The 22,156-nt window shown below is 38.7% G+C and overlaps 1 protein-coding gene across 1 annotated transcript in view; it reads right to left on the minus strand.

The window, feature by feature from the left end:
• LOC126272470 (mitotic checkpoint serine/threonine-protein kinase BUB1-like) overlaps positions 1-20,528 on the minus strand; it is a 213,779-nt gene extending 193,251 nt beyond the window's left edge. The window contains exons 1-3 of the mRNA XM_049975348.1: positions 20,198-20,528; positions 14,407-14,608; positions 3,773-3,969 (exon numbers count right to left, since the gene is read on the minus strand). Coding sequence (XP_049831305.1) covers positions 3,773-3,969; positions 14,407-14,608; positions 20,198-20,271 — 473 coding nt within the window. The 5' untranslated portion in view covers positions 20,272-20,528. The remainder of the gene's footprint in view (positions 1-3,772; positions 3,970-14,406; positions 14,609-20,197) is intronic.
• Positions 20,529-22,156: the final 1,628 nt, after the last annotated feature.

Raw genomic sequence — 22,156 nt, forward strand, 5'->3', positions numbered from 1 at the left:
CAGATGTAGCATTAAATGTGATTCGTCTGAAAAGGCCACCTGTTGCCACTCAGTGATGTCCAGTTGTGGACTGGCATGTAAATTCTAGACTTTGTCAGCAATGGATAGTAGTCAGCATGTGTGCATGAATCAGTCGACTGTTGTGAGGCCCACCCACCACGATTGCTGAACGATCACTGAAAAGGCACTATTGGTAGAACCTTGGTTCATCTGAGTGGTCAGCTGTCCAACAGTTGCATGTCTATTCGCCTGTACACATCTATAACTTAGTCATTTCAGAAATGTTTTGATGCTTGGCCTTAAAGACAATGATCATGCCCTTTTAGATGTCAGATAAATTGCTCCATTTCAGCATTATGATGATGACGAGACTACTTTCTGTGTCCTCCCCGACATGCTTTATACCCTCCACTGCTAGTGCTGCCCCCTGCTATCAGTGAGTGGTTACTGCACATTGCTGTCAAGCATATATAGTGATCACACTACTGTGATGGGACCAAGTATAAGAAGCTATATTTCAACTCATACAAACATTCTCCACATGTGAGTAACTCGCCCACTTGAATTAATGGTGCATGTTGGAAAGTGGGATGCACTGCTTCGAGTGATTTATGCCATACTTTACTCTGTTGTCAATGTGAACCTGTGTACCAATGTGCACTATGATTCATTTGACCAAATGATCTTTTTCCATGCTAGAAATGTCAAAAGGTATTTGTATCTGCACTAGTCTCTGGGCCCTGTGATGTTGTGTGCCACGTCATAGTAATGTGGCTGCTCAATGGATGTTATTATCTGATACACAAATGGAAAGTGATTTTCTGCCCAGAAAGATTGAGTGCCAAATAGGAGGAACTAAGTTAGAACAGGTGGACGGTTTCAAGTACTTAGGATGCATATTCTCACAGGATGGCAACATAGTGTAAGAACTGGAAGCGAGGTGTAGCAAAGCTAATGCAGTGAGCGCTCAGCTACGATCTACTCTCTTCTGCAAGAAGGAAGTCAGTACCAAGACCAAGTTATCTGTGCACCGTTCAATCTTTCGACCAACTTTGTTGTATGGGAGCGAAAGCTGGGTGGATTCAGGTTACCTTATCAACAAGGTTGAGGTTACGGATATGAAAGTAGCTAGGATGATTGCAGGTACTAGTAGATGGGAACAATGGCAGGAGGGTGTCCACAATGAGGAAATCAAAGAAAAAACGGAATGAATTCTATAGATGTAGCAGTCAGGGCGAACAGGCTTAGATGGTGGGGTCATGTTACACGCATGGGAGAAGCAAGGTTACCCAAGAGACTCATGGGTTCAGCAGTAGAGGGTAGGAGGAGTCGGGGCAGACCAAGGAGAAGGTACCTGGATCCAGTTAAGAATGATTTTGAAGTAATAGGTTTAATATCGGAAGAGGCACCAATGTTAGCACTGAATAGGAGATCGAGGAGGAATTTTTTAAGGGAGCTATGCTCCTGACTGAACGCTGAAAGGCATAATCAGTCTTAAATGATGATGATGATGATGATGAATTCATCTGTCTTGTGTTACAAATTGTGGCAGTCAATAGCAATTCTTGTCAACATGTTGCTGCCTGTAGCAGTTGATTCTGGTAGCATGGTTTTATCTTGTATCAAAAATTTACAATTCAAAATAAACCCTTGACACAGTGACACCTTAAAAGCCCAATGTGTGTGCAACCTAAGAGATGGACTATACCCACTTGTCTTGCTCATGCCGACAACCATTGCAAGTTCTGATGACCACTCAGTCACATGTCATGCTATACTATTCCATTTGTTGTAGCACAAGAGCTATCTGTCATTAAACTGCTCATTACAGTATTCCATGCCCTATTCAGAACTTCCCATACATTATTAATGGATTTGTTAAAAAAGTTTTGCCATTCGACAGAGTGCAGGTACCCCAAAAAGTCAACTCAACCAGATAACTGTTGCAAGACTGAACTTGACTATTCTTATTCTGTTGAGCTGTTTGTAATTATGTTTCCTGTAAACAATTCAGTAGGAACACAACGTCTTCCAAAAAGGATGATCTGGTTTTAAGCATTTATATTTATTTAATGACACATACTACAACGGAAATTGCAAAATAGTCAGAAACAACCTTTTTTTTAATTTTATGAATAAAACTGCTTATATCACAAATTCATATTAAACTGTAATGAGCAGTTTAGGCTAAAGCAAGCTATCCGAAGACCCGAAACCAAAATACATGGTGACAGTTGCTAACACCTGACTCAGCTGCAGTGTATAGATATAACTATGCACATCAATTGTGCAGGTAGCAGCAATTGTTCCTACGTATTTTAGTTTTGGATCTGAAGACAACATAGTTCATCTAAAACTGATCATTACAGTTAAATTAAAAAACTGTGACCTAGACAGTTTTATTAATAAAATTACAATGCAAGATCATGGTTACCCCCTGTGACACAACATAAACACAGCCTTTCTGTGAATTCTTTTTTGTTATGTTATTACAACTGCTCAATGACCATGTTATAAATTGTTCTAAAACACAACAGAATAAGAATTATGGGACACAAAAAGTATGTTAATAGAATGGATGTGGCTCAGAGGTTTAGAGAGACACCGCTACAAGTAAGTCCATGTATTGATCATATTTACAATCCCATTTTGAAGCACAACAGCATATGCTCAACAATCAGCTTTTTGCATGATGCAGCTTACCAAGTATGACACTGTGTCTGTGGTCAAGTATGCTTTTTATTGGCATTTCTGGATTGTTCTACCTGTGGTGGAAAATATTTGTAATTGTGGTGGAAAATATTTGTAATTCAAGTGCACCTTGTACATTTGATGAAAGAGTTGAGTGTATCCAGCAAGCTTTTGAGCTGTGCTCATGAAAGCCTACTTGTCACGCAAGCACTGAATTTACACAATTCTCCAGTCTAGCCAATGTAAAGGTGAAGCTTGGTCTACAAACAATATTGACAACAATTACTAGTCTCTCCATGTAGGTGATAAAAGAAGGCATACGGTCTTCACAACTTCTCAGTCACACGGTACCTCAATGCTGACTAGCTCAGCAGGGCGTATGTGACCTCAGAGCGCTGCTCAACATTCTTATCCAACAAGAACTCCAGACATGACACCATGTAACATATTATTGAGAAAATACGTGAAGGAAAGTGTTTCTGTTCCCTTTCAATTTGTTAGTAGAGGTAGAGAGAGAGAGAGAGAGAGAGAGAGAGAGAGAGAGAGAGAGAGAGAGAGAGAGTATAATGGCAGCAGTGATTTCCAGCAAATGAAAAAAATCTTGCGTAAGGTGCATAGTCTTAATGTTGTCCATGTGGCTTGTGTACATAAAGCATTGTAATAACATATAAAAAACTTTAGGGTTTGGAAGTTTTTTTCAGTCTGTTCCTGTTCTGTAGCATTTTCCATCAGTTAATATAAACTGTTAAAATCAAGTTACTGATTCTGAAATGCTCTGTGTTTTGAAGTAAGACACATATTTTATGCCTCATCAACAATGAAGTCATTAGAGGTGAAGCACTAGATCAGCCAGGACAATGGAGAGGAAAGTAATTCAGTTGTGTCCTTTCTCGAAGGAACTACTCTGGTATGTGCCTTGATTGATTTAGAAAAAGAGTAGGGAATGTAAATTTGAATGGTGGGATGGGAATTTGAACACAGCTTTGTACGCATGTCCAACACTTTTAAGCAGTTTGCCATCCCACTCAGCAGACATGCTTGCAACAAAAGAATAAAACAGCATTGTATAAATAATACTCACCCATATGCTGACTGCAGTTTGTTAAACGGCTGTGCCTTTCTCTTTAGACCATCGCGAAAAACTTTATCTGCTTTTTTAAATTCACCATTTCTAAATAGCTCATCTGCCCAACTTTTATAGAACAGAGCACACTGTGCACCAATACCGCACATTGAAAGTTGGTTATAAATCTGTAGGGGATTCTCAGCCATTTCAGCCTGAAAATAAGAAACATATAATGATGTGAAACACCTCTTTCACTTTAGATTAAAATCTTAGATTTCACATGTTATTTTCAAATAATAAGACACTAAACAATGTGTAAGGACATAAGATTGAATCTGCCTTGATAGCTGGGAGTACAGATTAGTACTAAGTATATAAAGCTGCATTATATAAGATCCAGTGAGAGAAGATCCAAGAGAAGAGTGTTTGTTGATTACAGGTAACACAACATAACTGATTGAAACAGACAAGACTGACAGAAATACTGACAAAAATCAGTAAAACACAATGTGTTGTAGATTACAGATCAACTATAAGTGATCCGGTGGCAAACCCGTGAAGACTATTTATAACATATCTGCCAGGAAAGCCTGAAGAGTCACAATTATAAGTACAGTTTACCATTGTGATATGCCACTTAGCTCATTAAGATTAGTGCATAAGATTTTTTTTTCTTCCCCTGTTCTGTGTTAGCGCATTTTGTAGCTTGTGTTCTCCACAGGTCACTTACAGGGTGAAAAACGTACCTGCAGAGTTTCACCTATCTCGTGTCAGGGGCAGTGCAGAAAAGTATGCAATGGAATGGAGACAAGCAGGCAGAGGAAGGTGTTCAGATGTTGAGAATCCTCTAAGATTTACAGGGAGGCATTCTCTGGATGCCACTGTAAAATAATTAAGTAAATAAATATTGCTAATGTGCAGATGTGTGGTTTCCACTAAACAGAAAATGTGCAAGGGAACAGAGACCAATGCAAACCTTGCAAGGCACCATAATGTTTTCTTCACATTTAAGTCCACAGCTTCAATGTGTCATCTAATTGACGAAAATCATTTCAACCACTATAAGCTGCCAGTTTTATTCCTTTAATGCACTACAAATACAAATTACATTACTGGCCAGTTTCGGCCTTAGACCTTCATCAAATGTCTCCACCATACGAGGTGTGTGAGAAAAGTAAAAACACTGACAACACTGCAAGCAATCTAACATTTTTATCTAACACCAAATTTTGACCAAATTTATGCACATGTAAAAGTTTTTTGCCAAAATGGTGTCGAAAAACTTCACAACTAAGCAAAGGACAAACTCTTTTTGAAAGCATTGCCAATGACCACGAACGGTCCAGTCTTGTGATCACAGGTGATGAATTCTGGAATTTGAGTATGAGCCTGAGACAAAGTGGCAAACTGAGGAGTAACACAATGTGACATCTCCTTGACTGCAAAAAGTTAAAATGAGCAACTCAAAAGATCAAAATACTGCTGTTATGATTTTTTGACATTAGGGGTATCTTGCATAAAGAATTTGTTCCTTGGGGACAAACTGTCAACCAACTGTTTTACAAAGATGTCCTTGAAAGGCTCAAGAGAAGGGAGAATTTTACAAGCTATATGAATTAGGTAACAAGAGTGACTGATCTTATCACTATGAAATCTGGTTGGCGATTGCAGAGCAGCACTGTATCTCTGCATGGAAATCAATCGTAATTTTATTAATGACAGAAATGATAAATTTTATTACATTATTTTAAGAAAACAAACATGATACAATTTTAGTGAAATACTACCAGGAAAATGCTTATTTTCGTACAGCACTAACGAACATAAACCATTTTAACATTTGACAGTATCGTAAATAATTTTAAAAGTACTGTGATTAATTTTATAAGTTGACATATTGATGTGACACGGGATGGTGATTAAATGTAAGGACTGTTTTACTACAGCAGTGATGGACAATAATGTTGTGCCACTTTATAATATGTGTAATGACAACAAGCACAGAGACTGTTTTCACCACTGGCGCAAAAAAACCAGGACCAATTTTTAAGATGTAATAAGACCAAGTAGCATCACTACAGCAATAACAAAAGACTTGTAAATATTATCAAAGTCCGTCACACAAGAAGTTCAATAAGAATTAGTGATATGTGGGCATGACTACTATCACATGACTGCAGCTTCCTCTGGCAATTACCTTGGCATTGCAAGATGACAGGTCTTGGCATGCTCTTTGGTTGATGCATATTTTCCTCAATTTGTAACAGTTATGTGTATGTACAAGTGTCCAAAAGTACACAGTATACTGCTAAATGAATGTGCAAGGGCTAGTAAACTAGCTGTTATTAAGGTTTTTGCTTTTCATGACATGCTGTGAAAGTTGGTTGCCTAAGCTTGCACATGTGTATGGGCGAGAGTGTGTGTGTCCCCAAATAACACAAAACAAAATTGTTTTAAAATGTGAAATACACATCACTAACATCATATAAGTAATTTAAACAACAATTTTAATAAGTAAGCGTTATGTTATCCACTAATATGTCACACATATTTACTGTAGTTTTCGTATTATCCTGTGGACATCTGATGATGGCCTAAGACCAAAACCAGCCAGTAATGTAATTTACATGCATGGTTAGAGCTCTGCGCAGATGTGGATATCTGTGGTATTTGTTACTTGGCGGATAAAATCGCGACCGGCACGGATATGCGCGGGTCATCTGCAGATAATGAGCAAGGCATCTGCCCAGTACGTATGTTGCAATGTTAGTTGCAAACTTCAAGTCTGTTGACATTCTTGGAATCTTGCAAGGCCCGGGTAGAGCGGATGTCTGTTGTCCTCAGCCCCTGGCTACGACTGACTTAGCTGTACCCAAGAGAACAACACCTAATCCGTTTCTGCAACCGTGTCTTTTGTGTGGCCTGTGAAGTGCTCTCTGGGTGGCAAACCTGCCCACTGTCTACCACACAGGTGCTCGTTGCAATTTTCTGCTCCCTTCAGTTAGCACTTTGTAGTGACCGAGTGACAACATGCATCGTAGCAAATATCAGTGAGAGTTCTTTCTTCAAATGAACACCATATCTATGGATACAATTTCGTGTAAGGTGAAAAAAGGTAATTCTACATTAGCGGAGGAAAACAAATTGAAATCGCCAATTTGGAAAAAATTCGGATACGTATTTGATGGCAACGAAAAGATAAAAGATATAGTGGCTTGTTTTGCATGTAAAAAAGTATATTCCTAAACTGGACACAAAAGTGGAACTTCAAATTTGCTAAAACGTTCGTGTGAGGCTGGACAAAGTAGCATAATTACTTATTTAAATACCAAGAGAGACGTGAAATTTCCTGAAGTTCCGCCAAATTTGAAGACAGCCGCGACAGAAAAACTTGTCAATATTGTCAGCAAAGACATTTTACCATTCAAAGTTACGTGTGGATCTGGGTTTCTTGAGGCGGCATGGCTTCAAAATTTGACTCATCTAAGCAGTGAGTACAAAGAAACTGTCGCTAAATGATGCAATGTGCTAGTAACAGTTTAAAACCATCGTCATTTTCAGCTGAATTGGCACAAGAGCAGCGAAATATAATTGTTTTTATACTCGTATTTTCATCATTTAATACTATTACATTGAATTTTATTTTTTTTTTAACAGTGTTTCCAATCTCACGAGATCCGAGCCACTACTGTGAGTGCTACGGAGCGCCAATGCTTTCCTGTTTGGAATGGTCTGCTTTAGAGTAGGTATAGAGAATTTCCTGTGATTTAAGAAGTCAAAATTAATTAAGCTGTCGCAGAAATGGCATCCTAACAATAACTATGTCATTACATACCGTAATTCTAAGTACTACTGTCTATTACTATTAATTACTCATTCAAAACTTCAAGTATGCGGATGCGGATAAGGAACTTGCGGATGCGGATTAATTGCTGCGGATACAGCTGCGGATTAGTACCTTGCGGATGCGGGGCGGATTGCACTTTTCTTATCCGCGCAGACCTCTATGCAAGGTGTATTAAGGGAAAAAAGCTGACAGCCTATGGCAGTTAAAATGGTTCCATCACTGAAGCCTTGTATCCATTTTGAGACTTATAACACAAAAAAGCAATACTGATCACCGGGAACTAAAAATGGTAGTTCAAATTATTTTTTTAATAAAAAGGAAAAAACAAGATGTACAAAAATGTACAAAAAAGACAACACAAAAAGCTATTTTTAACTATGCCAGTGCCAGTTCAAAGCCCAGATCAAAAAGAATGAAAAATAAATACAATGAGTGTAAAAAGTTGTGAAGCTGTTCCTCCAGGTAAGTAGTTCACAGAACAGATATGGTGTATTAGATGCTACAATATATATTCTGTACACAATGTAATTTCACAGCATACACTGTGCCAGCAACATAAAACTCATACATATAAATCAACTTACAATACGCTAAAATTATTACCATGTAACTAGAAAATTATATTCGGATATGATTTCCCCCCCTCCCCCATGAACCATAGACCTTGCCGTTGGTGGGGAGGCTTGCATGCCTCAGCGATACAGATAGCCGTACCGTAGGTACAACCACAACGGAGGGATATCTGCTGAGAGGCCAGACAAACGTGTGGTTCCTGAAGAGGGGCAGCAGCCTTTTCAGTAGTTGCAAGGGCAACAGTCTGGATGATTGACTGATCTGGCCTTGTGACAATAACCAAAACGGCCTTGCTGTGTTGGTACTGCGAACGGCCGAAAGCAAGAGGAAACTATGGCCGTAATTTTTCCCGAGGGCATGCAGCTTTACTGTATGATTAAATGAAGATGGCGTCCTCTTGGGTAAAATATTCCGGAGGTAAAATAATCCCTCATTCGGATCTCCGGGCGGGGACTACTCAAGAGGATGTCATTATCAGGAGAAAGAAAACTGGCGTACTACGGATCGGAGCGTGGAATGTCAGATCCCTTAATCGGGCAGGTAGGTTAGAAAATTTAAAAAAGGAAATGAGTAGGTTAAAGTTAAATATAGTGGGAATTAGTGAAGTTCGGTGGCAGGAGGAACAAGACTTTTGGTCAGGTGAATACAGGGTTATAAACACAAAATCAAATAGGGGTAATGCAGGAGTAGGTTTAATAATGAATAGGAAAATAGGAATGCGGGTAAGCTACTACAAACAGCATAGTGAACACATTATTGTGGCCAAGATAGATACGAAGCCCACACCTACTACAGAAGTACAAGTTTATATGCCAACTAGCTCTGCAGATGAGGAAGAAATTGAAGAAATGTATGATGAAATAAAAGAAATTATTCAGATAGTGAAGGGAGACAAAAATTTAATAGTTATGGGCGATGGAATTCGAGTGTAGGAAAAGGGAGAGAAGGAAATGTAGTAGGTGAATATGGATTGGGGCTAAGAAATGAAAGAGGAAGCCGCCTCATAGAATTTTGCACCGAGCACAACTGAGTCATAGCTAACACTTGGTTTAAGAACCATGAAAGAAGGTTGTATACATGGAAGAACCCTGGAGATACTAAAAGGTATCAGATAGATTATATAATGGTAAGACAGAGATATAGGAACCAGGTTTTAAATTGTAAGACATTTCCAGGGGGAGATGTGGACTCTGACCACAATCTATTGGTTATGACCTGTAGATTAAAACTGAAGAAACTGCAAAAAGGTGGCAATTTAAGGAGATGGGACCTGGACAAACTGAAAGAACCAGAGGTTGTAGAGAGTTTCAGGGAGAGCATAAGGGAACAATTGACAAGAATGGGGGAAAGAAATACAGTAGAAGAAGAATGGGTAGCTCTGAGGGATGAAGTAGTGAAGGCAGCAGAGGATCAAGTAGGTAAAAAGACGAGGGCTAGTAGAAATCCCTGGGTAACAGAAGAAATATTGAATTTAATTGATGAAAGGAGAAAATATAAAAATGCAGTAAATGAAGCAGGCAAAAAGGAATACAAACGTCTCAAAAATGATATCGACAGGAAATGCAAAATGGCTAAGCAGGGATGGCTAGAGGACAAATGTAAGGATGTAGAGGCTTATCTCACTAAGGGTAAGATATATACAGCCTACAGGAAAATTAAAGAGACCTTTGGTGATAAAAGAACCACTCGTATGAACATCAAGAGCTCAGGTGGAAACCCAGTTCTAAGCAAAGAAGGGAAAGCAGAAAGGTGGAAGGAGTATAAAGAGGGTCTATACAAGGGTGATGTACATGAGGACAATCTTATGGAAATTGAAGAGGATGTAGATGAAGATGAAATGGGAGATACGATATTGCGTGAAGAGTTTGACACAGCACTGAAAGACCTACGTCGAAACAAGGCCCCGGGAGTAGACAACTTTCCATTAGAACTACTGACAGCCCTGGGAGAGCCAGTCCAGACAATACTCTACCATCTGGTGAGCAAGATGTATAAGACAGGCAAAATACCCTCAGACTTCAAGAAGAATATAATAATTCCAATCCCAAAGAAAGCAGGTGTTGACAGATGTGAAAATTACTGAACTATCAGTTTAATAAGTCACAGCTGCAAAATACTAACATGAATTCTTTACAGACAAATGGAAGAACTAGTAGAAGAAGACCTCGGGAAAGATCAGTTTGGATTCTGTAGAAATACTGGAACACGTGAGGCAATACTGACCTTACGACTTATCTTAGAGGAAAGATTAAAGAAAGGCAAACCTACGTTCATAGCGTTTGTAGACTTAGAGAGAGCTTTTGACAATGTTGACTGGAATACTCTCTTTCAAATTCTAAAGGTGGCAGGGGTAAAATACAGGGAGCGAAAAGCTATTTACAATTTGCACAGAAACCAGATGGCACTTATACAAGTCGAGTGGTTGGGAAGGGAGTAAGACAGGGTTGTAGCCTCTCCCCGATGTTATTCAATCTGTATATTGAGCAAGTGGTAAAGGAAGCAAAAGAAAAATTCGGAGTAGGTATTAAAATCCATGGAGAAGAAATAAAAACTTTGAGGTTCGCTGATGACATTGTAATTCTGTCAGAGACGGCAAAGGGCTTGGAAGAGCAGTTGAATGGAATGGACAGTGTCTTGAAAGGAGGATATAACATGAACATCAACAAAAGCAAAACAAGGATAATGGAATGTAGTCGAATTAACTCAGGTGATGCTGAGGGAATTACATTAGGAAATGAGACACTTGAAGTAGTAAAGGAGTTTTGCTATTTGGGGAGCAAAATAATTGATGATGGTCGAAGTAGAGAGGATATAAAATGTAGACTGGCAATGGCAAGGAAAGCGTTTCTTAAGAAGAGAAATTTGTTAACATCGAGTATAGATTTAAGTGTCAGGAAGTCATTTCTGAAAGTATTTGTATGGAGTGTAGCCATGTATGGAAGTGAAACGTGGACGATAAATAGTTTGGACAAGAAGAGAATAGAAGCTTTCAAAATGTGGTGCTACAGAAGAATGCTGAAGATTAGATGGGTAGATCACATAATTAATGAGGAAGTGTTGAATAGGGTTGGGGAGAAGAGAAGTTTGTGGCACAACTTGACCAGAAGAAGGGATCGGTTGGTAGGACATGTTCTGAGGCATCAAGGGATCACCAATTTAGTATTGGAGGGCAGTGTGTAGGGTAAAAATCGTAGAGGGAGATCAAGAGATGAATACACTAAACAGATTCAGAAGGATGTAGGTTGCAGTAGGTACTGGGAGATGAAGAAGCTTGCACAGGATAGAGTAGCATGGAGAGCTGCATCAAACCAGTCTCTGGACTGAAGACCACAACAACAACAACATCGTGATTCCTGACAGTGAAATTTGCCTAGGAGCATACAGTAGGACTGAAAATACAACCAAGTATTCAGATGCTTTTAGGTTATGAGTTTGAAGTGCCTCTCCAGATGATGAAATATGATGGCAACAAACGTAATGTTTCAGATGCTAGAATATCTATTCTGTACATGATGTAAACACAGAGGATTAATTCTGCCACTTAATCAAAAACTACACATGCACAACACTTTACAACGTGATGAAATCATTCCAACATGATCAAAACAATTATATTTTTGGCCATTGACCTTGTCTAAGGACTGAAAATACATACTGATTACTTAAGACTATTGAAAGAATTATATGTGAAGGAAAGTTGCTACTCACCATATAGCAAATATGCTGAGTTGCAGATGGGCACAACAAAAAGATTTTCACAATTAAAGCCTACGGCCATTGGCCTTCGTCAACAATAGACACACATATAAACACATTCAAGTGCAAACACAAAGGCGCGCACGCACACACACACACACACACACACACACACACACACACACACACACACACACACACACACACACTCTCTTTCTCTCTCTCTCTCTCTCTCTGCAGTCACACGCACTGAAACAATTAAGTTTCCTCGCTTTGGAGCATCTTTCCATATGAAGATGTGTACTGGAAAGTAACAAGACTGTTGTTTCAGATGACACTGTATCTATTTTGTACATGGTGTAATTGTGCAATACAGTGCCAGTAAAACAAAAATTGTACATGAAACTTCCTGGCAGATTAAAACTGTGTGCCCGACCGAGACTAGAACTCGGGACATTTGCCTTTCGCGGGCAAGTGCTCTACCAACTGAGCTACCAAAGCACGATTCACGCCCGATACTCACAGCTTTACTTCTGCCAGTATCTCGTCTCCTACCTTCCAAACTTTACAGAAGCTCTCCTGCCAGGAAGTTTCATATCAGCGCACACTCCGCTGCAGAGTGAAAATATCATTCTGGAAACAATCCCCAGGCTGTGGCTAAGCCATGTCTCCGCAGTATCCTTTCTTTCAGGAGTGCTAGTTCTGCCTGATTCACAGGAGAGCTTCTGTAAAGTTTGGAAGGTAGGAGACGAGATACTGTCAGAAGTAAAGCTGTGAGTACCAGGCGTGAGTCATGCTTCAGCAGCTCAGTTGGTAGAGCACTTGCCCGTGAAAGGCAAAGGTCCCTAGTTTGAGTCTCGGTCGGGCACACAGTTTTAATCTGTAAGGAAGTTTCATATCAGCGCACACTCCGCTGCAGAGTGAAAATCTCATTCTGCAAAAATTGTACATATCCATCTGCTTATGATGCACTAAAATTACCACCATATTACATACACAATTACATTCGGGTATCATGATTTCTGGCCATGAAAGTTTTCTGGGGGTGCATAAAAGGGGCTGAAAATACAAAACATAAAAATAATTCAAAAGTTTCAAAATTTTAACTATGGAACATCTCTGTAGATAAAATAATGTGCTGGCAGCTTTATGTGAAAAATGCTGCCAAGTAGCAGTGTTGTACCGAATGCATCCTCTTGATAAGGGCGAACTATAGATACCAGACTACAGAAGAATTGTGTGCAGTAGCATATGCCGACATGCCTGACACATGAAAACAACAGTGTCTGGCTTTCACCAAAACAAGAAACAAAACAAGCTGGGTTATCATACAAATATTACAAAGACTACAGTGACCTCGTAAACCTTATTAATTAACTACTAGGACAACTGCAGATACACTGATGCAGCTCTCCAATGACATGTAATTAGAAGGCAATATGTAGGATATAGGGCACACCATGCCTTGGCATTACACATTACAGTCCTTAATTTTAACAGCTGAATTATTTCTGAAGGTAATTACCTACCTGCATTGAGTTTAATGTGGACTCCAGAAGCACTGCTACTTGGCATTTTTTGCACAAAGAAAAAATCCACTTCTTGATGGATTTGCACACAGCTGCTCTGTCACTGCACACCAGCATTTAATTTTTCAAAAACTTGGGGAAAAAAGGGGTGAGAGAGAGAGAGAGAGAGAGAGAGAGAGAGAGAGAGAGAGAGAGAGAGAGAGAAGTAGAAGAGAGAAAGAAAGGTATCACTAGCTTCCAAAACTGTAATGAATATACTAACTGAAAATGTAACGAGTTGCTCCTTTAATTCATCTGCTACGACAGTTTAGGATCTTGAAAAGTCACAAAAGTCGATAAATGGTCTGTGTCATCTTTGACACAGCCAATTTTGACTGGCGTGCAGACAGACTCACCCTTAACTGGAAAAGGTTTTATCAACATATATTTGGAAGATTAGAACACAGACAACCCATCACAAAGTTTTACCCCCTATTGTTTGTGTTTCCTGTTAAACTAATAGTGGCACCCTCCCCCTTTTGATCTTAGAAGTAGCTGATTGTGTTGAGTCACTGATAGAACAACAGCCTCCAATATTGCCACACCTCATTCAACACTTTGATGTTTAAACCAATCCTTGATTTGATGGCTATTTTACTTTCTCTTCTACTAATTAATGTTTTATCTTATACATCATGTTGCGTCATCACTATGTCTACATTTGTAATTTGCATTATGTGAGATAGTGAGTTGGCACCCATACAGAATTCCAGTTTATTTATAGAATTTATGATTTGTTTTTTGCATTCAATACTAGATTGTGCTGACACAACAACTGTCTGTATTATTTTAGGATAAACAGTAAATTACAGTTTGACATAGAGAGAAAGGGTGGAAAATACTGCAGTTTCATAGGTGTAGGGCTCTCTTTCAACATGGTCACTCTGCAGACACAAACTGACAGAAAAATTTACTTTCATAACATTATTAGTTTCTAAAGTAGTGCAGAGTGTACTGGTACTTACATATTTCAGCCATAACTTTATGAACCTCACGTCTTGAAAATATTCTTCAGATGAATTAAACTTATTGAGGCAATTGTGCAACAACTTCTGAATGTTTTCTGTTCTCCCATTTTCAGGAAAATGTTCTTCTGCCCACTTTATGTAGTGATACCAAACCTCCAAAGGATCATCTCCATCAAGTGTGTGTGTTGAGAGAAATTCTCTGCAATATGAAAGAAAACAATCAACAATTTTGGAAATATTAAATGCAAAGCAAATCACACAGTACGGTAGTCAGATTACAGTGGATTCACTTTGCTGTAAGTAATGTCTAACTTTGTTTTTCTTTCCTATATAGCAAGTATAGTACTTTGGTTTCCATGCAGATGTATGCGGAACTGTCTTATAGAGATGAGCCATCAAACAGTATTAACTGCATAATGACAAAAACTATCAAATTAAAAGTGTTTAGGGCACAAACAGCTGTGCACAGGCAGCCATTTTTAACCTGAAGCAACTGTGGGATGAGCAGGCTACTGAGCAGAGAAACCAAATTAAAGTTTGAATTTAATGTCTTGTGGTGGGCAAGAAACCATCTCAAGGTGAAAAGCAGTGTGTGTGTGTGTGTGTGTGTGTGTGTGTGTGTGTGTGTGTGTGTGTGTGTGTGTGTGTGTGTGTGTGTGTGTGTGTGTGTCAGGGGGAGGGGGTGGGGGGTGAGGGGAGGCGGGAGGGGTGGGGGGCACGTGCGTGTGCTACAAACTGTATTAAAAAATAATGAATTATGTCAGCAGCAGTGCCCTAGATGTTATTGAAGGAAATTGGCATTTTATCAATTGGTAGCATTAGGTTAAAGATGGCTACTCATCATTTGACTTGTGTAAGCTGTATTAATATTAGGGTCAGTCCAAACGAAGTAGTTCAATAAAAATTAAGTTGCTTCATCAGTTCACAGGTGTCGCGTCAGATAATGTTGTGGAAGCTTCACAATATTTCGACGAGACAGCTGCTTGTCACCTTTAGATGCTTGCTGATGTGTTGCAGCAATGGCTGACTCACTAGAAAAGTGCAGCCGCCAAGGGTTGAGGCTATTATGTCATTGTAGGCATATCATAGAGCACGATGACATACAGTGCCTCCTGCTGGACAAACAGGCCACAGACTTCACATTCGCGATGCAGGAAAAGCCTGGCCGCAAATAGAGACATATGTAAAGTCTGCTTGTGTCTGTATATGTGCGGATGATTGTGTTTGTGTGTATTGGAATGACTCCTTACCCTCTCCCTTAAAACCCACATCCTTTCGTCTTTCCCTCTTTCCTGATGTATCAACCGTGGGTTGCAAAAGCTTGAATTTTGTGTGTGTGTTTGTTTGTGTGTCTATCAACATACCAACACTTTCGTTTGGTAACTTGCTGTAGAAACATAAATGTCACATTTGGTCCTAAATCACATCTGCGTCTTCTTCTGGATAGTCTGATATGTTTGTATTACGTGTGTGTTCTAGGTTCTTATAAAATGCATGACAAACTGAAGGGATATATGGCAACAGTGCCATTAAATCATTATATTTCTACAGCAAAGTAGGTCTTAGGACATCTGAGAGTTGGTTCAAATGTAATGGAAATGTAAGTCCATGTCTGCATAACCTAACAAAGTTGGTCTGTTTGTTGTCACCATCAAAAGATGTTTTGAAGTACGAAATTCACATGTTTTCCTATTTCATTTGTAACTGTATGCACTTCAATAACAAAAATGGCTCTTTCCCCATATCCATTTTCCTCTAAACAAGGGGAGGCCTTTTGTGGCATACAGTGAATTAAAACTTTTGAAATCTTGAAATTCCACATTCTACATCTACATGGTTACTCTGCAATTCACACTTAATGCCTGGCAGAGGGTTCATCGAACCATTATCATACTACTTCCATTCCAGTCTCGAAAGGCATGTGGGGAAAAAGGTAGCCACCTAAAGCTTTCCGTTCGAGCTCTGATTTCTCTTATTTTATGAACAATGTACTTGCTAGAAGTGTATCTTACGAATTGTTGCCAGTTCCAGGGTGTTAAAATGCTCATATTATTCAATTCTTCTGCTTCCTCTCCATCAACGCATGAACACTTTCAGCCTTCATGTGGATACGGCCTTTTAGTAGAAACTTCTGAGTTATGGTGTTAATTTGTGGATACTTATGCAGTAACCAGAAAAAAAACACATTATAATATTTACATTCTTATTTTGTCCATAGCAGTTGTCTGTCCAAAGTGTGATTTCCTCCATATCATTGTCAGGTATGACACTACCTGCCCACTTCAAAACTGCTGATGCTATTTCACTTCCACCTCGCCATCCTTTTGACTCATCCCACATCACACAGTAAACTGAGGAATCTGATGCATCATCCAAGGCAAAAATTAAGGCCCAATGTTTCCTTTTATAGAAACTAATACTATTTGATATGAGTGGAGATGGCAAACATTTCTGAAGGTCTCCAGTTAACAGTTTGTGTGTTGGTGTTCCTCTTGCCTTGTTAGTGTCATTACTTTTTAGAAGATACTCATTTTTTGATTCATTCCGATGAGAAGTATGCTCATCTTCAACAGTTCCCTTTTCTTCTCGAGTCAGATTACTTTTCAGCTTTGCCTGAAACACATCACGTGTCGTTTTCATGTGATTTGAATAAAATATTGAACTGTTCATTAAAGATGTCTGTGTACAGCCATTTTTTCCCCCATATCTCTTGGGCAATATTGTTTTGAATACAGTCATCTATGTATAGGTCAAACATTTTTTATATGTTCAGTTACACACACACAGAATTACGAGCTTTCGCAACTGGCAGTTGCTTCGTCAGGAAAGAGGGAAGGAGAGGGAAAAATGAAAGGATGTGGGTTTTAAGGGAGAGGGTAAGGAGTCATTCCAATCCCGGGAGTGTCATGTGGCTGAAATAAATGAAGAAGGAATAATCTGTAAAAAAAAGTGCCTTAGATCATGATGTAATTTACTCTTGCAAGTACAATCAACATGACACTTGGGGACTGAGTAACTGTGCCATACAATGGACAAAAATATCCTGAAGAGATTTGTAAAATTGACTCCGAGAGAATCAAAATATCAGTTAAGCACAAAGCTGGCCCAAGCATCTTCAAGTGGCTAGTTCCCCCTGACTAAATTTATTACAATGATAATGAATTTGTGAAGATTACAATACCAGAAATTGGAAACAACCGCGCACAGTTCTGCTTCAGGGAACAGATTTAATTGCCATAGTTTATACTATCTGCTTTTGCTTTCTATTGAACTGAACCAGACAATCTTAAAAAGTGTTAATTTTAAAAACTGCATTTTGTTTATTTTGCAATTTTTATAAAATAAATTTTCAGACATATGTCATTACTTTCAAAACTCTACTCTATTGTGACTTCCTTTGTCACTAGGTCACACATGTTGCATAAGCCATACATACGTATGCAGTTTGGGAAAATAGTTAACTGGGCCCTTCACTTACTTGTGCCTAACCAGATGTGTGCACAGAGTCCTGCATATGGCACCTCTGCCCCACAAGTAATAGAATTTATCTTTTTTTTCTGTTTCCAGGACTCACAAAGTTTAGTAGTATTTTGTTTATATCTAGATCTATATCTGCACTCTGCAAACCCCCATAAGGTGAATGGCAGAAAGTACATCCCACTCTAGTAGTTATTAGGTTTCTTCCTGCTCCGTTCACATACGGAATACGGGAAGCGTGACTGACTGAATGCCTCTGTGCATCCAGTGATTATTCTTAACTTATCCTCAGAATCCCTATGTGAGTAATGGGTAATTTTCAAACTGATGGAGCACAGCAATCAGTTGTCCTTTCCTTTCAAGTTTCATTAAGCAAATCTATATTTTGGCTAGTGCCTAGCCATTATCACTGCACTACTTCAGTTTCAATGCATTTCCTAGTTTATCAGTCCCCTGATGCTCGGGCTTCTGTCACAGTACATTCAAAACTCCCTACATGAGCAATATGTAGGGGGTTGTAGTATATTCCTAGAGCAACCATTTTAAGTCAGTTCATGAAACTTTGTGAACAGACTTTCTTGGGATAGTTTACAACTATCCTCAAGAATCTTCCAGTTCAGTTCCTTCAGTATCTCTGTACCACCCTCCCATGGATTAAAAATAGCTTTGAGCATTTGTTCTGCCCTTCTCTGCATATGTTCAAAATCACCTGTTAGTCTTGTATGGTATGGATACCACATACATGAGCAATATTGTAGAATATGTTGCACCAATGATTATTAAGTAATCTCCTTTGTAGACTGATTGCACTTCCCCAGGATTCTACCAATAAACCAAAGTCTAAAATTTGCTTTGCCACGACTAAACGTATGTGATGAGACACTGCACATTCTCAAGAAACAATTGTCTTATTGTAGTAACAGTTTCAATTAGCTAGCACATTTTTTTGATTAACTCTTGATATGCGGGTTTTGTATTTAGTGCACTGTCCTGCATGGGACATCTGTAGGGCCTATAGAGCATTTATTAAAGAATATGTAAAAGTACAACATGGTAGCGTAATTTATAGAAAAAAATTTAAAAAATGTTCCATACTTCGGATATGCAGTGCTGCTTTGATATTTCTGACAGTCAGTGATGCATAACAGTGTTGTATGAGGAGGGGGGGGGGGGGGGGGAGACTGCCCAAGAAGTGATAGTGGATTTTCCACTCAGCAGTTTGGGAAAATCACATTACATTTGAATTGTGAAGTCCAGAAAGGAATTTGAACTCTTTAATAATACACCATCTCAATACATATCTATACGGCAAATCATGTCCCCAGAATGTACCAGTAACAGACGTAGCATTCATCCCATACTGAATAATAATGTGTTGTCATATGCCCAGGAATGGAAAGAGAGCAAAATGCTGACAATATTATCTTTTGGGTTTATATTAGTTTTTGGACTGTAGTCTGTGGTGACCGATTTCTAGCATAGCCTGACGTCTTGGTTTTGGGTAAAATGATAGATTGACTGGTAGCAAAACCAACTAATCTGAATATGAATTCTTACATGTCGGAATTTGCATGATTTTTATGGTAGCAAATACTTTGTAAGTATTTGGGGTCGATGCATATAAATGTAGAAACTGTAACGGTTGTGATGCCAAAACCCTTGGAAAAAACCTTTACAAACCAAACTTGCGTTCCTGCCCTGCCAGACAGGCAGGTGCACTGAATCGATATCAAGTATGAAGAAAACCAGAACTTACAGTTTCAGACTATGAGTGGGCGGGAGAAGGAATAGAGGTGTGTGTGTGTGTGTGTGTGTGTGTGTGTGTGTGTGTGTGTGTGTCGGAGGGCAGCTGATCTACACAAAAAACTTCAAAATCGCTTAAGATGTTGCAGAGTTTGTATACACATCACCATCACTATTGCCCTATGACTTCCTTTCATGGAGCACTACGGAAAGCTTCTGATACACATCGAGTACGCCAGCCAGACTAATAATACACTACGGGATGTGATTACGGGAATAATGATGCGCATAAAATCTAAAGAGCGCAACGAAGCTCAAGGAAGTGAAGACAGTGCGTCCCGATGTCTAGAGTAAATCTTAAATTCAGGAATGGGAGAGGAAAAAAAAACTTTACTAAAACGCAAAACATTGTAGGCGCCTTATTAAATGATGTAGCCCTCCTTGCTTAATTCTTTATCTCCCAAGTTAATACTGTTACTCGATGAATTCATCAACAGAAACGTATTCCACATTATGACGAATAATTGACAGCTATTAATTTTTAAGATGGGACAGCGGTCTTTGTTACCTGCATCTCTTCAGTATCTCCTGCGGAAATTCCTCTTGGCACCCCGTTAGCAGAATTTCTTCTGGACGTTCCATCGCGCTGAGAGTATTGAACAAGCGTAAGAAGTTTATTCATGCTATGACAGCACCTTGTTTGGAACACATTTTCCATGTGGCATGGGCATGTGAATCTAACATGTATAACAAACAGATAAGAAATTAATAAAACACGAAATCACAATCACCACCCAAGTAACGGCCAATCTCCTTTCAAACGAAGTACCAAAAACAAAGCACGTAAACAAAAACGTAAACAAAGATATCTCACTCAATACTGACTAAAGCAAAGATATATCTGCGCATATACCACGCAAACAAGGTGACACCACAGCTAAATGCATGTTGAAGTTACAGGAGAGTACACCTAGATTTTAGTGGCGTCAGCTTCAGTCATGCTACAAAAAGTACAAGTCGGTTGTACTTTGTGACGTCATCCTGTAAATCTTGAAATACAAATGTTTTATTCCACCTTTGAGCATATTTACATGCAACTGGTGTCGTCAGTGTTAACACCATAATTATACTATAAACTTCGACATGGCAAATCTTATGAAGTACAATAATCCAAGATGGATACAATAAATATTTGTGCAAATGTCAATAACAACAAGAAGTTTCCTAAGAGATCAATTAAAAGATAAATAATCTACACAGTTCAGTTAATGACAAATATATAATCAAACAGTTAATTAACAATAAGTACTCGAAACAGTAATAAAATAATTGCACAGTATGACATCTGTATATTTTACAGCTAATTTATTGTTCATTCTCATAAGGAAAGTGGGTCATTTGTCATATACTCAAGGAACTCTTGAGCAGAGTAAATTACTTTACTTTTCATCCACCTCGAAAGACTAGTTTTAATATTTACCGGTATTGTGTAGGCATTTTCAGGTAATCTGCTGAAGTAGACAGGACCAAGATATTTGTAACTGTTATGTGTCTTTGCAATCCTAGCATATTGCATATTAATTGCATGTCAACTTCTTATGTAGAGTAATGAAGTGCCCTCCTTAAGTCAAATTTACTAAGATTCTCTTTAATGAAGACAATGTAGCTGTAAATATACAGGCCAGGCACTGTCATTATATTTATTTTCTTAAAATAATCCCGACATGATCTGCATGGGCCAAGTCCTGCTATGCACCTTATGGTTTTCTTTTGCAATTGAAACACTAATTTTGAGACTACAGAATTGCCCCATATAATATTCCATAACTCAGGTGAGGATGGAAGAATGCAAAATACGCATATAACAAAAGGTCTTTTCTGACACTGCTCCTCAACTTGTACAGCAGATATATAACACTTACCACGTTGCCACATAACTTCCCTGTGTGCTTATCGCAGCTGAGCTTTTGATCTATATGAAATCCTATTAATTTTACTATTTTGTTATCATGGTTTGGAGCATTCAGATTGAATAAAATAGCTTCAGTTTTATTTTCCCTCTCCTGCAGTAAATTTGCCTTAAACCAAGTAGTGTATCTCTCCATTGCCACTGCCATCCTGTGTTGCACATTTTCAAGTTTGGTGTCATATGTGATGACTGTTGTGTCATTAGTATATAGCACTGCATCAAATGGTACAACTGCAGGTAATTCACTTGTATAAATAATGGAAACGAAAGGTCCAAGAACAGATCCTTGAGGTACACATCTGGGATACATTCTGACATTTGATTTTTTATCTTAACAAACTGTTTTCTATTGCCCAAGTAACACTGCATTAGGCGTAAAGCAATCTCTCACTCTATATGAGAATTGTGGAAGACCATGTCAAACGTTTTCCTGTGATCCAACAGTGTTGCACAGATAATATCTTTACTTTCAAAACAAATGTATATTTTTGCTACCATACTCTCAACTGTAGAAAGGCTGGAACTGAAACCATACTGCGAGGAGGTAAGTATATCATT

This window comes from Schistocerca gregaria, chromosome 5 (assembly GCF_023897955.1).
Source record: "Schistocerca gregaria isolate iqSchGreg1 chromosome 5, iqSchGreg1.2, whole genome shotgun sequence".
NCBI classification, from domain to species: Eukaryota; Metazoa; Arthropoda; class Insecta; order Orthoptera; family Acrididae; genus Schistocerca; species Schistocerca gregaria.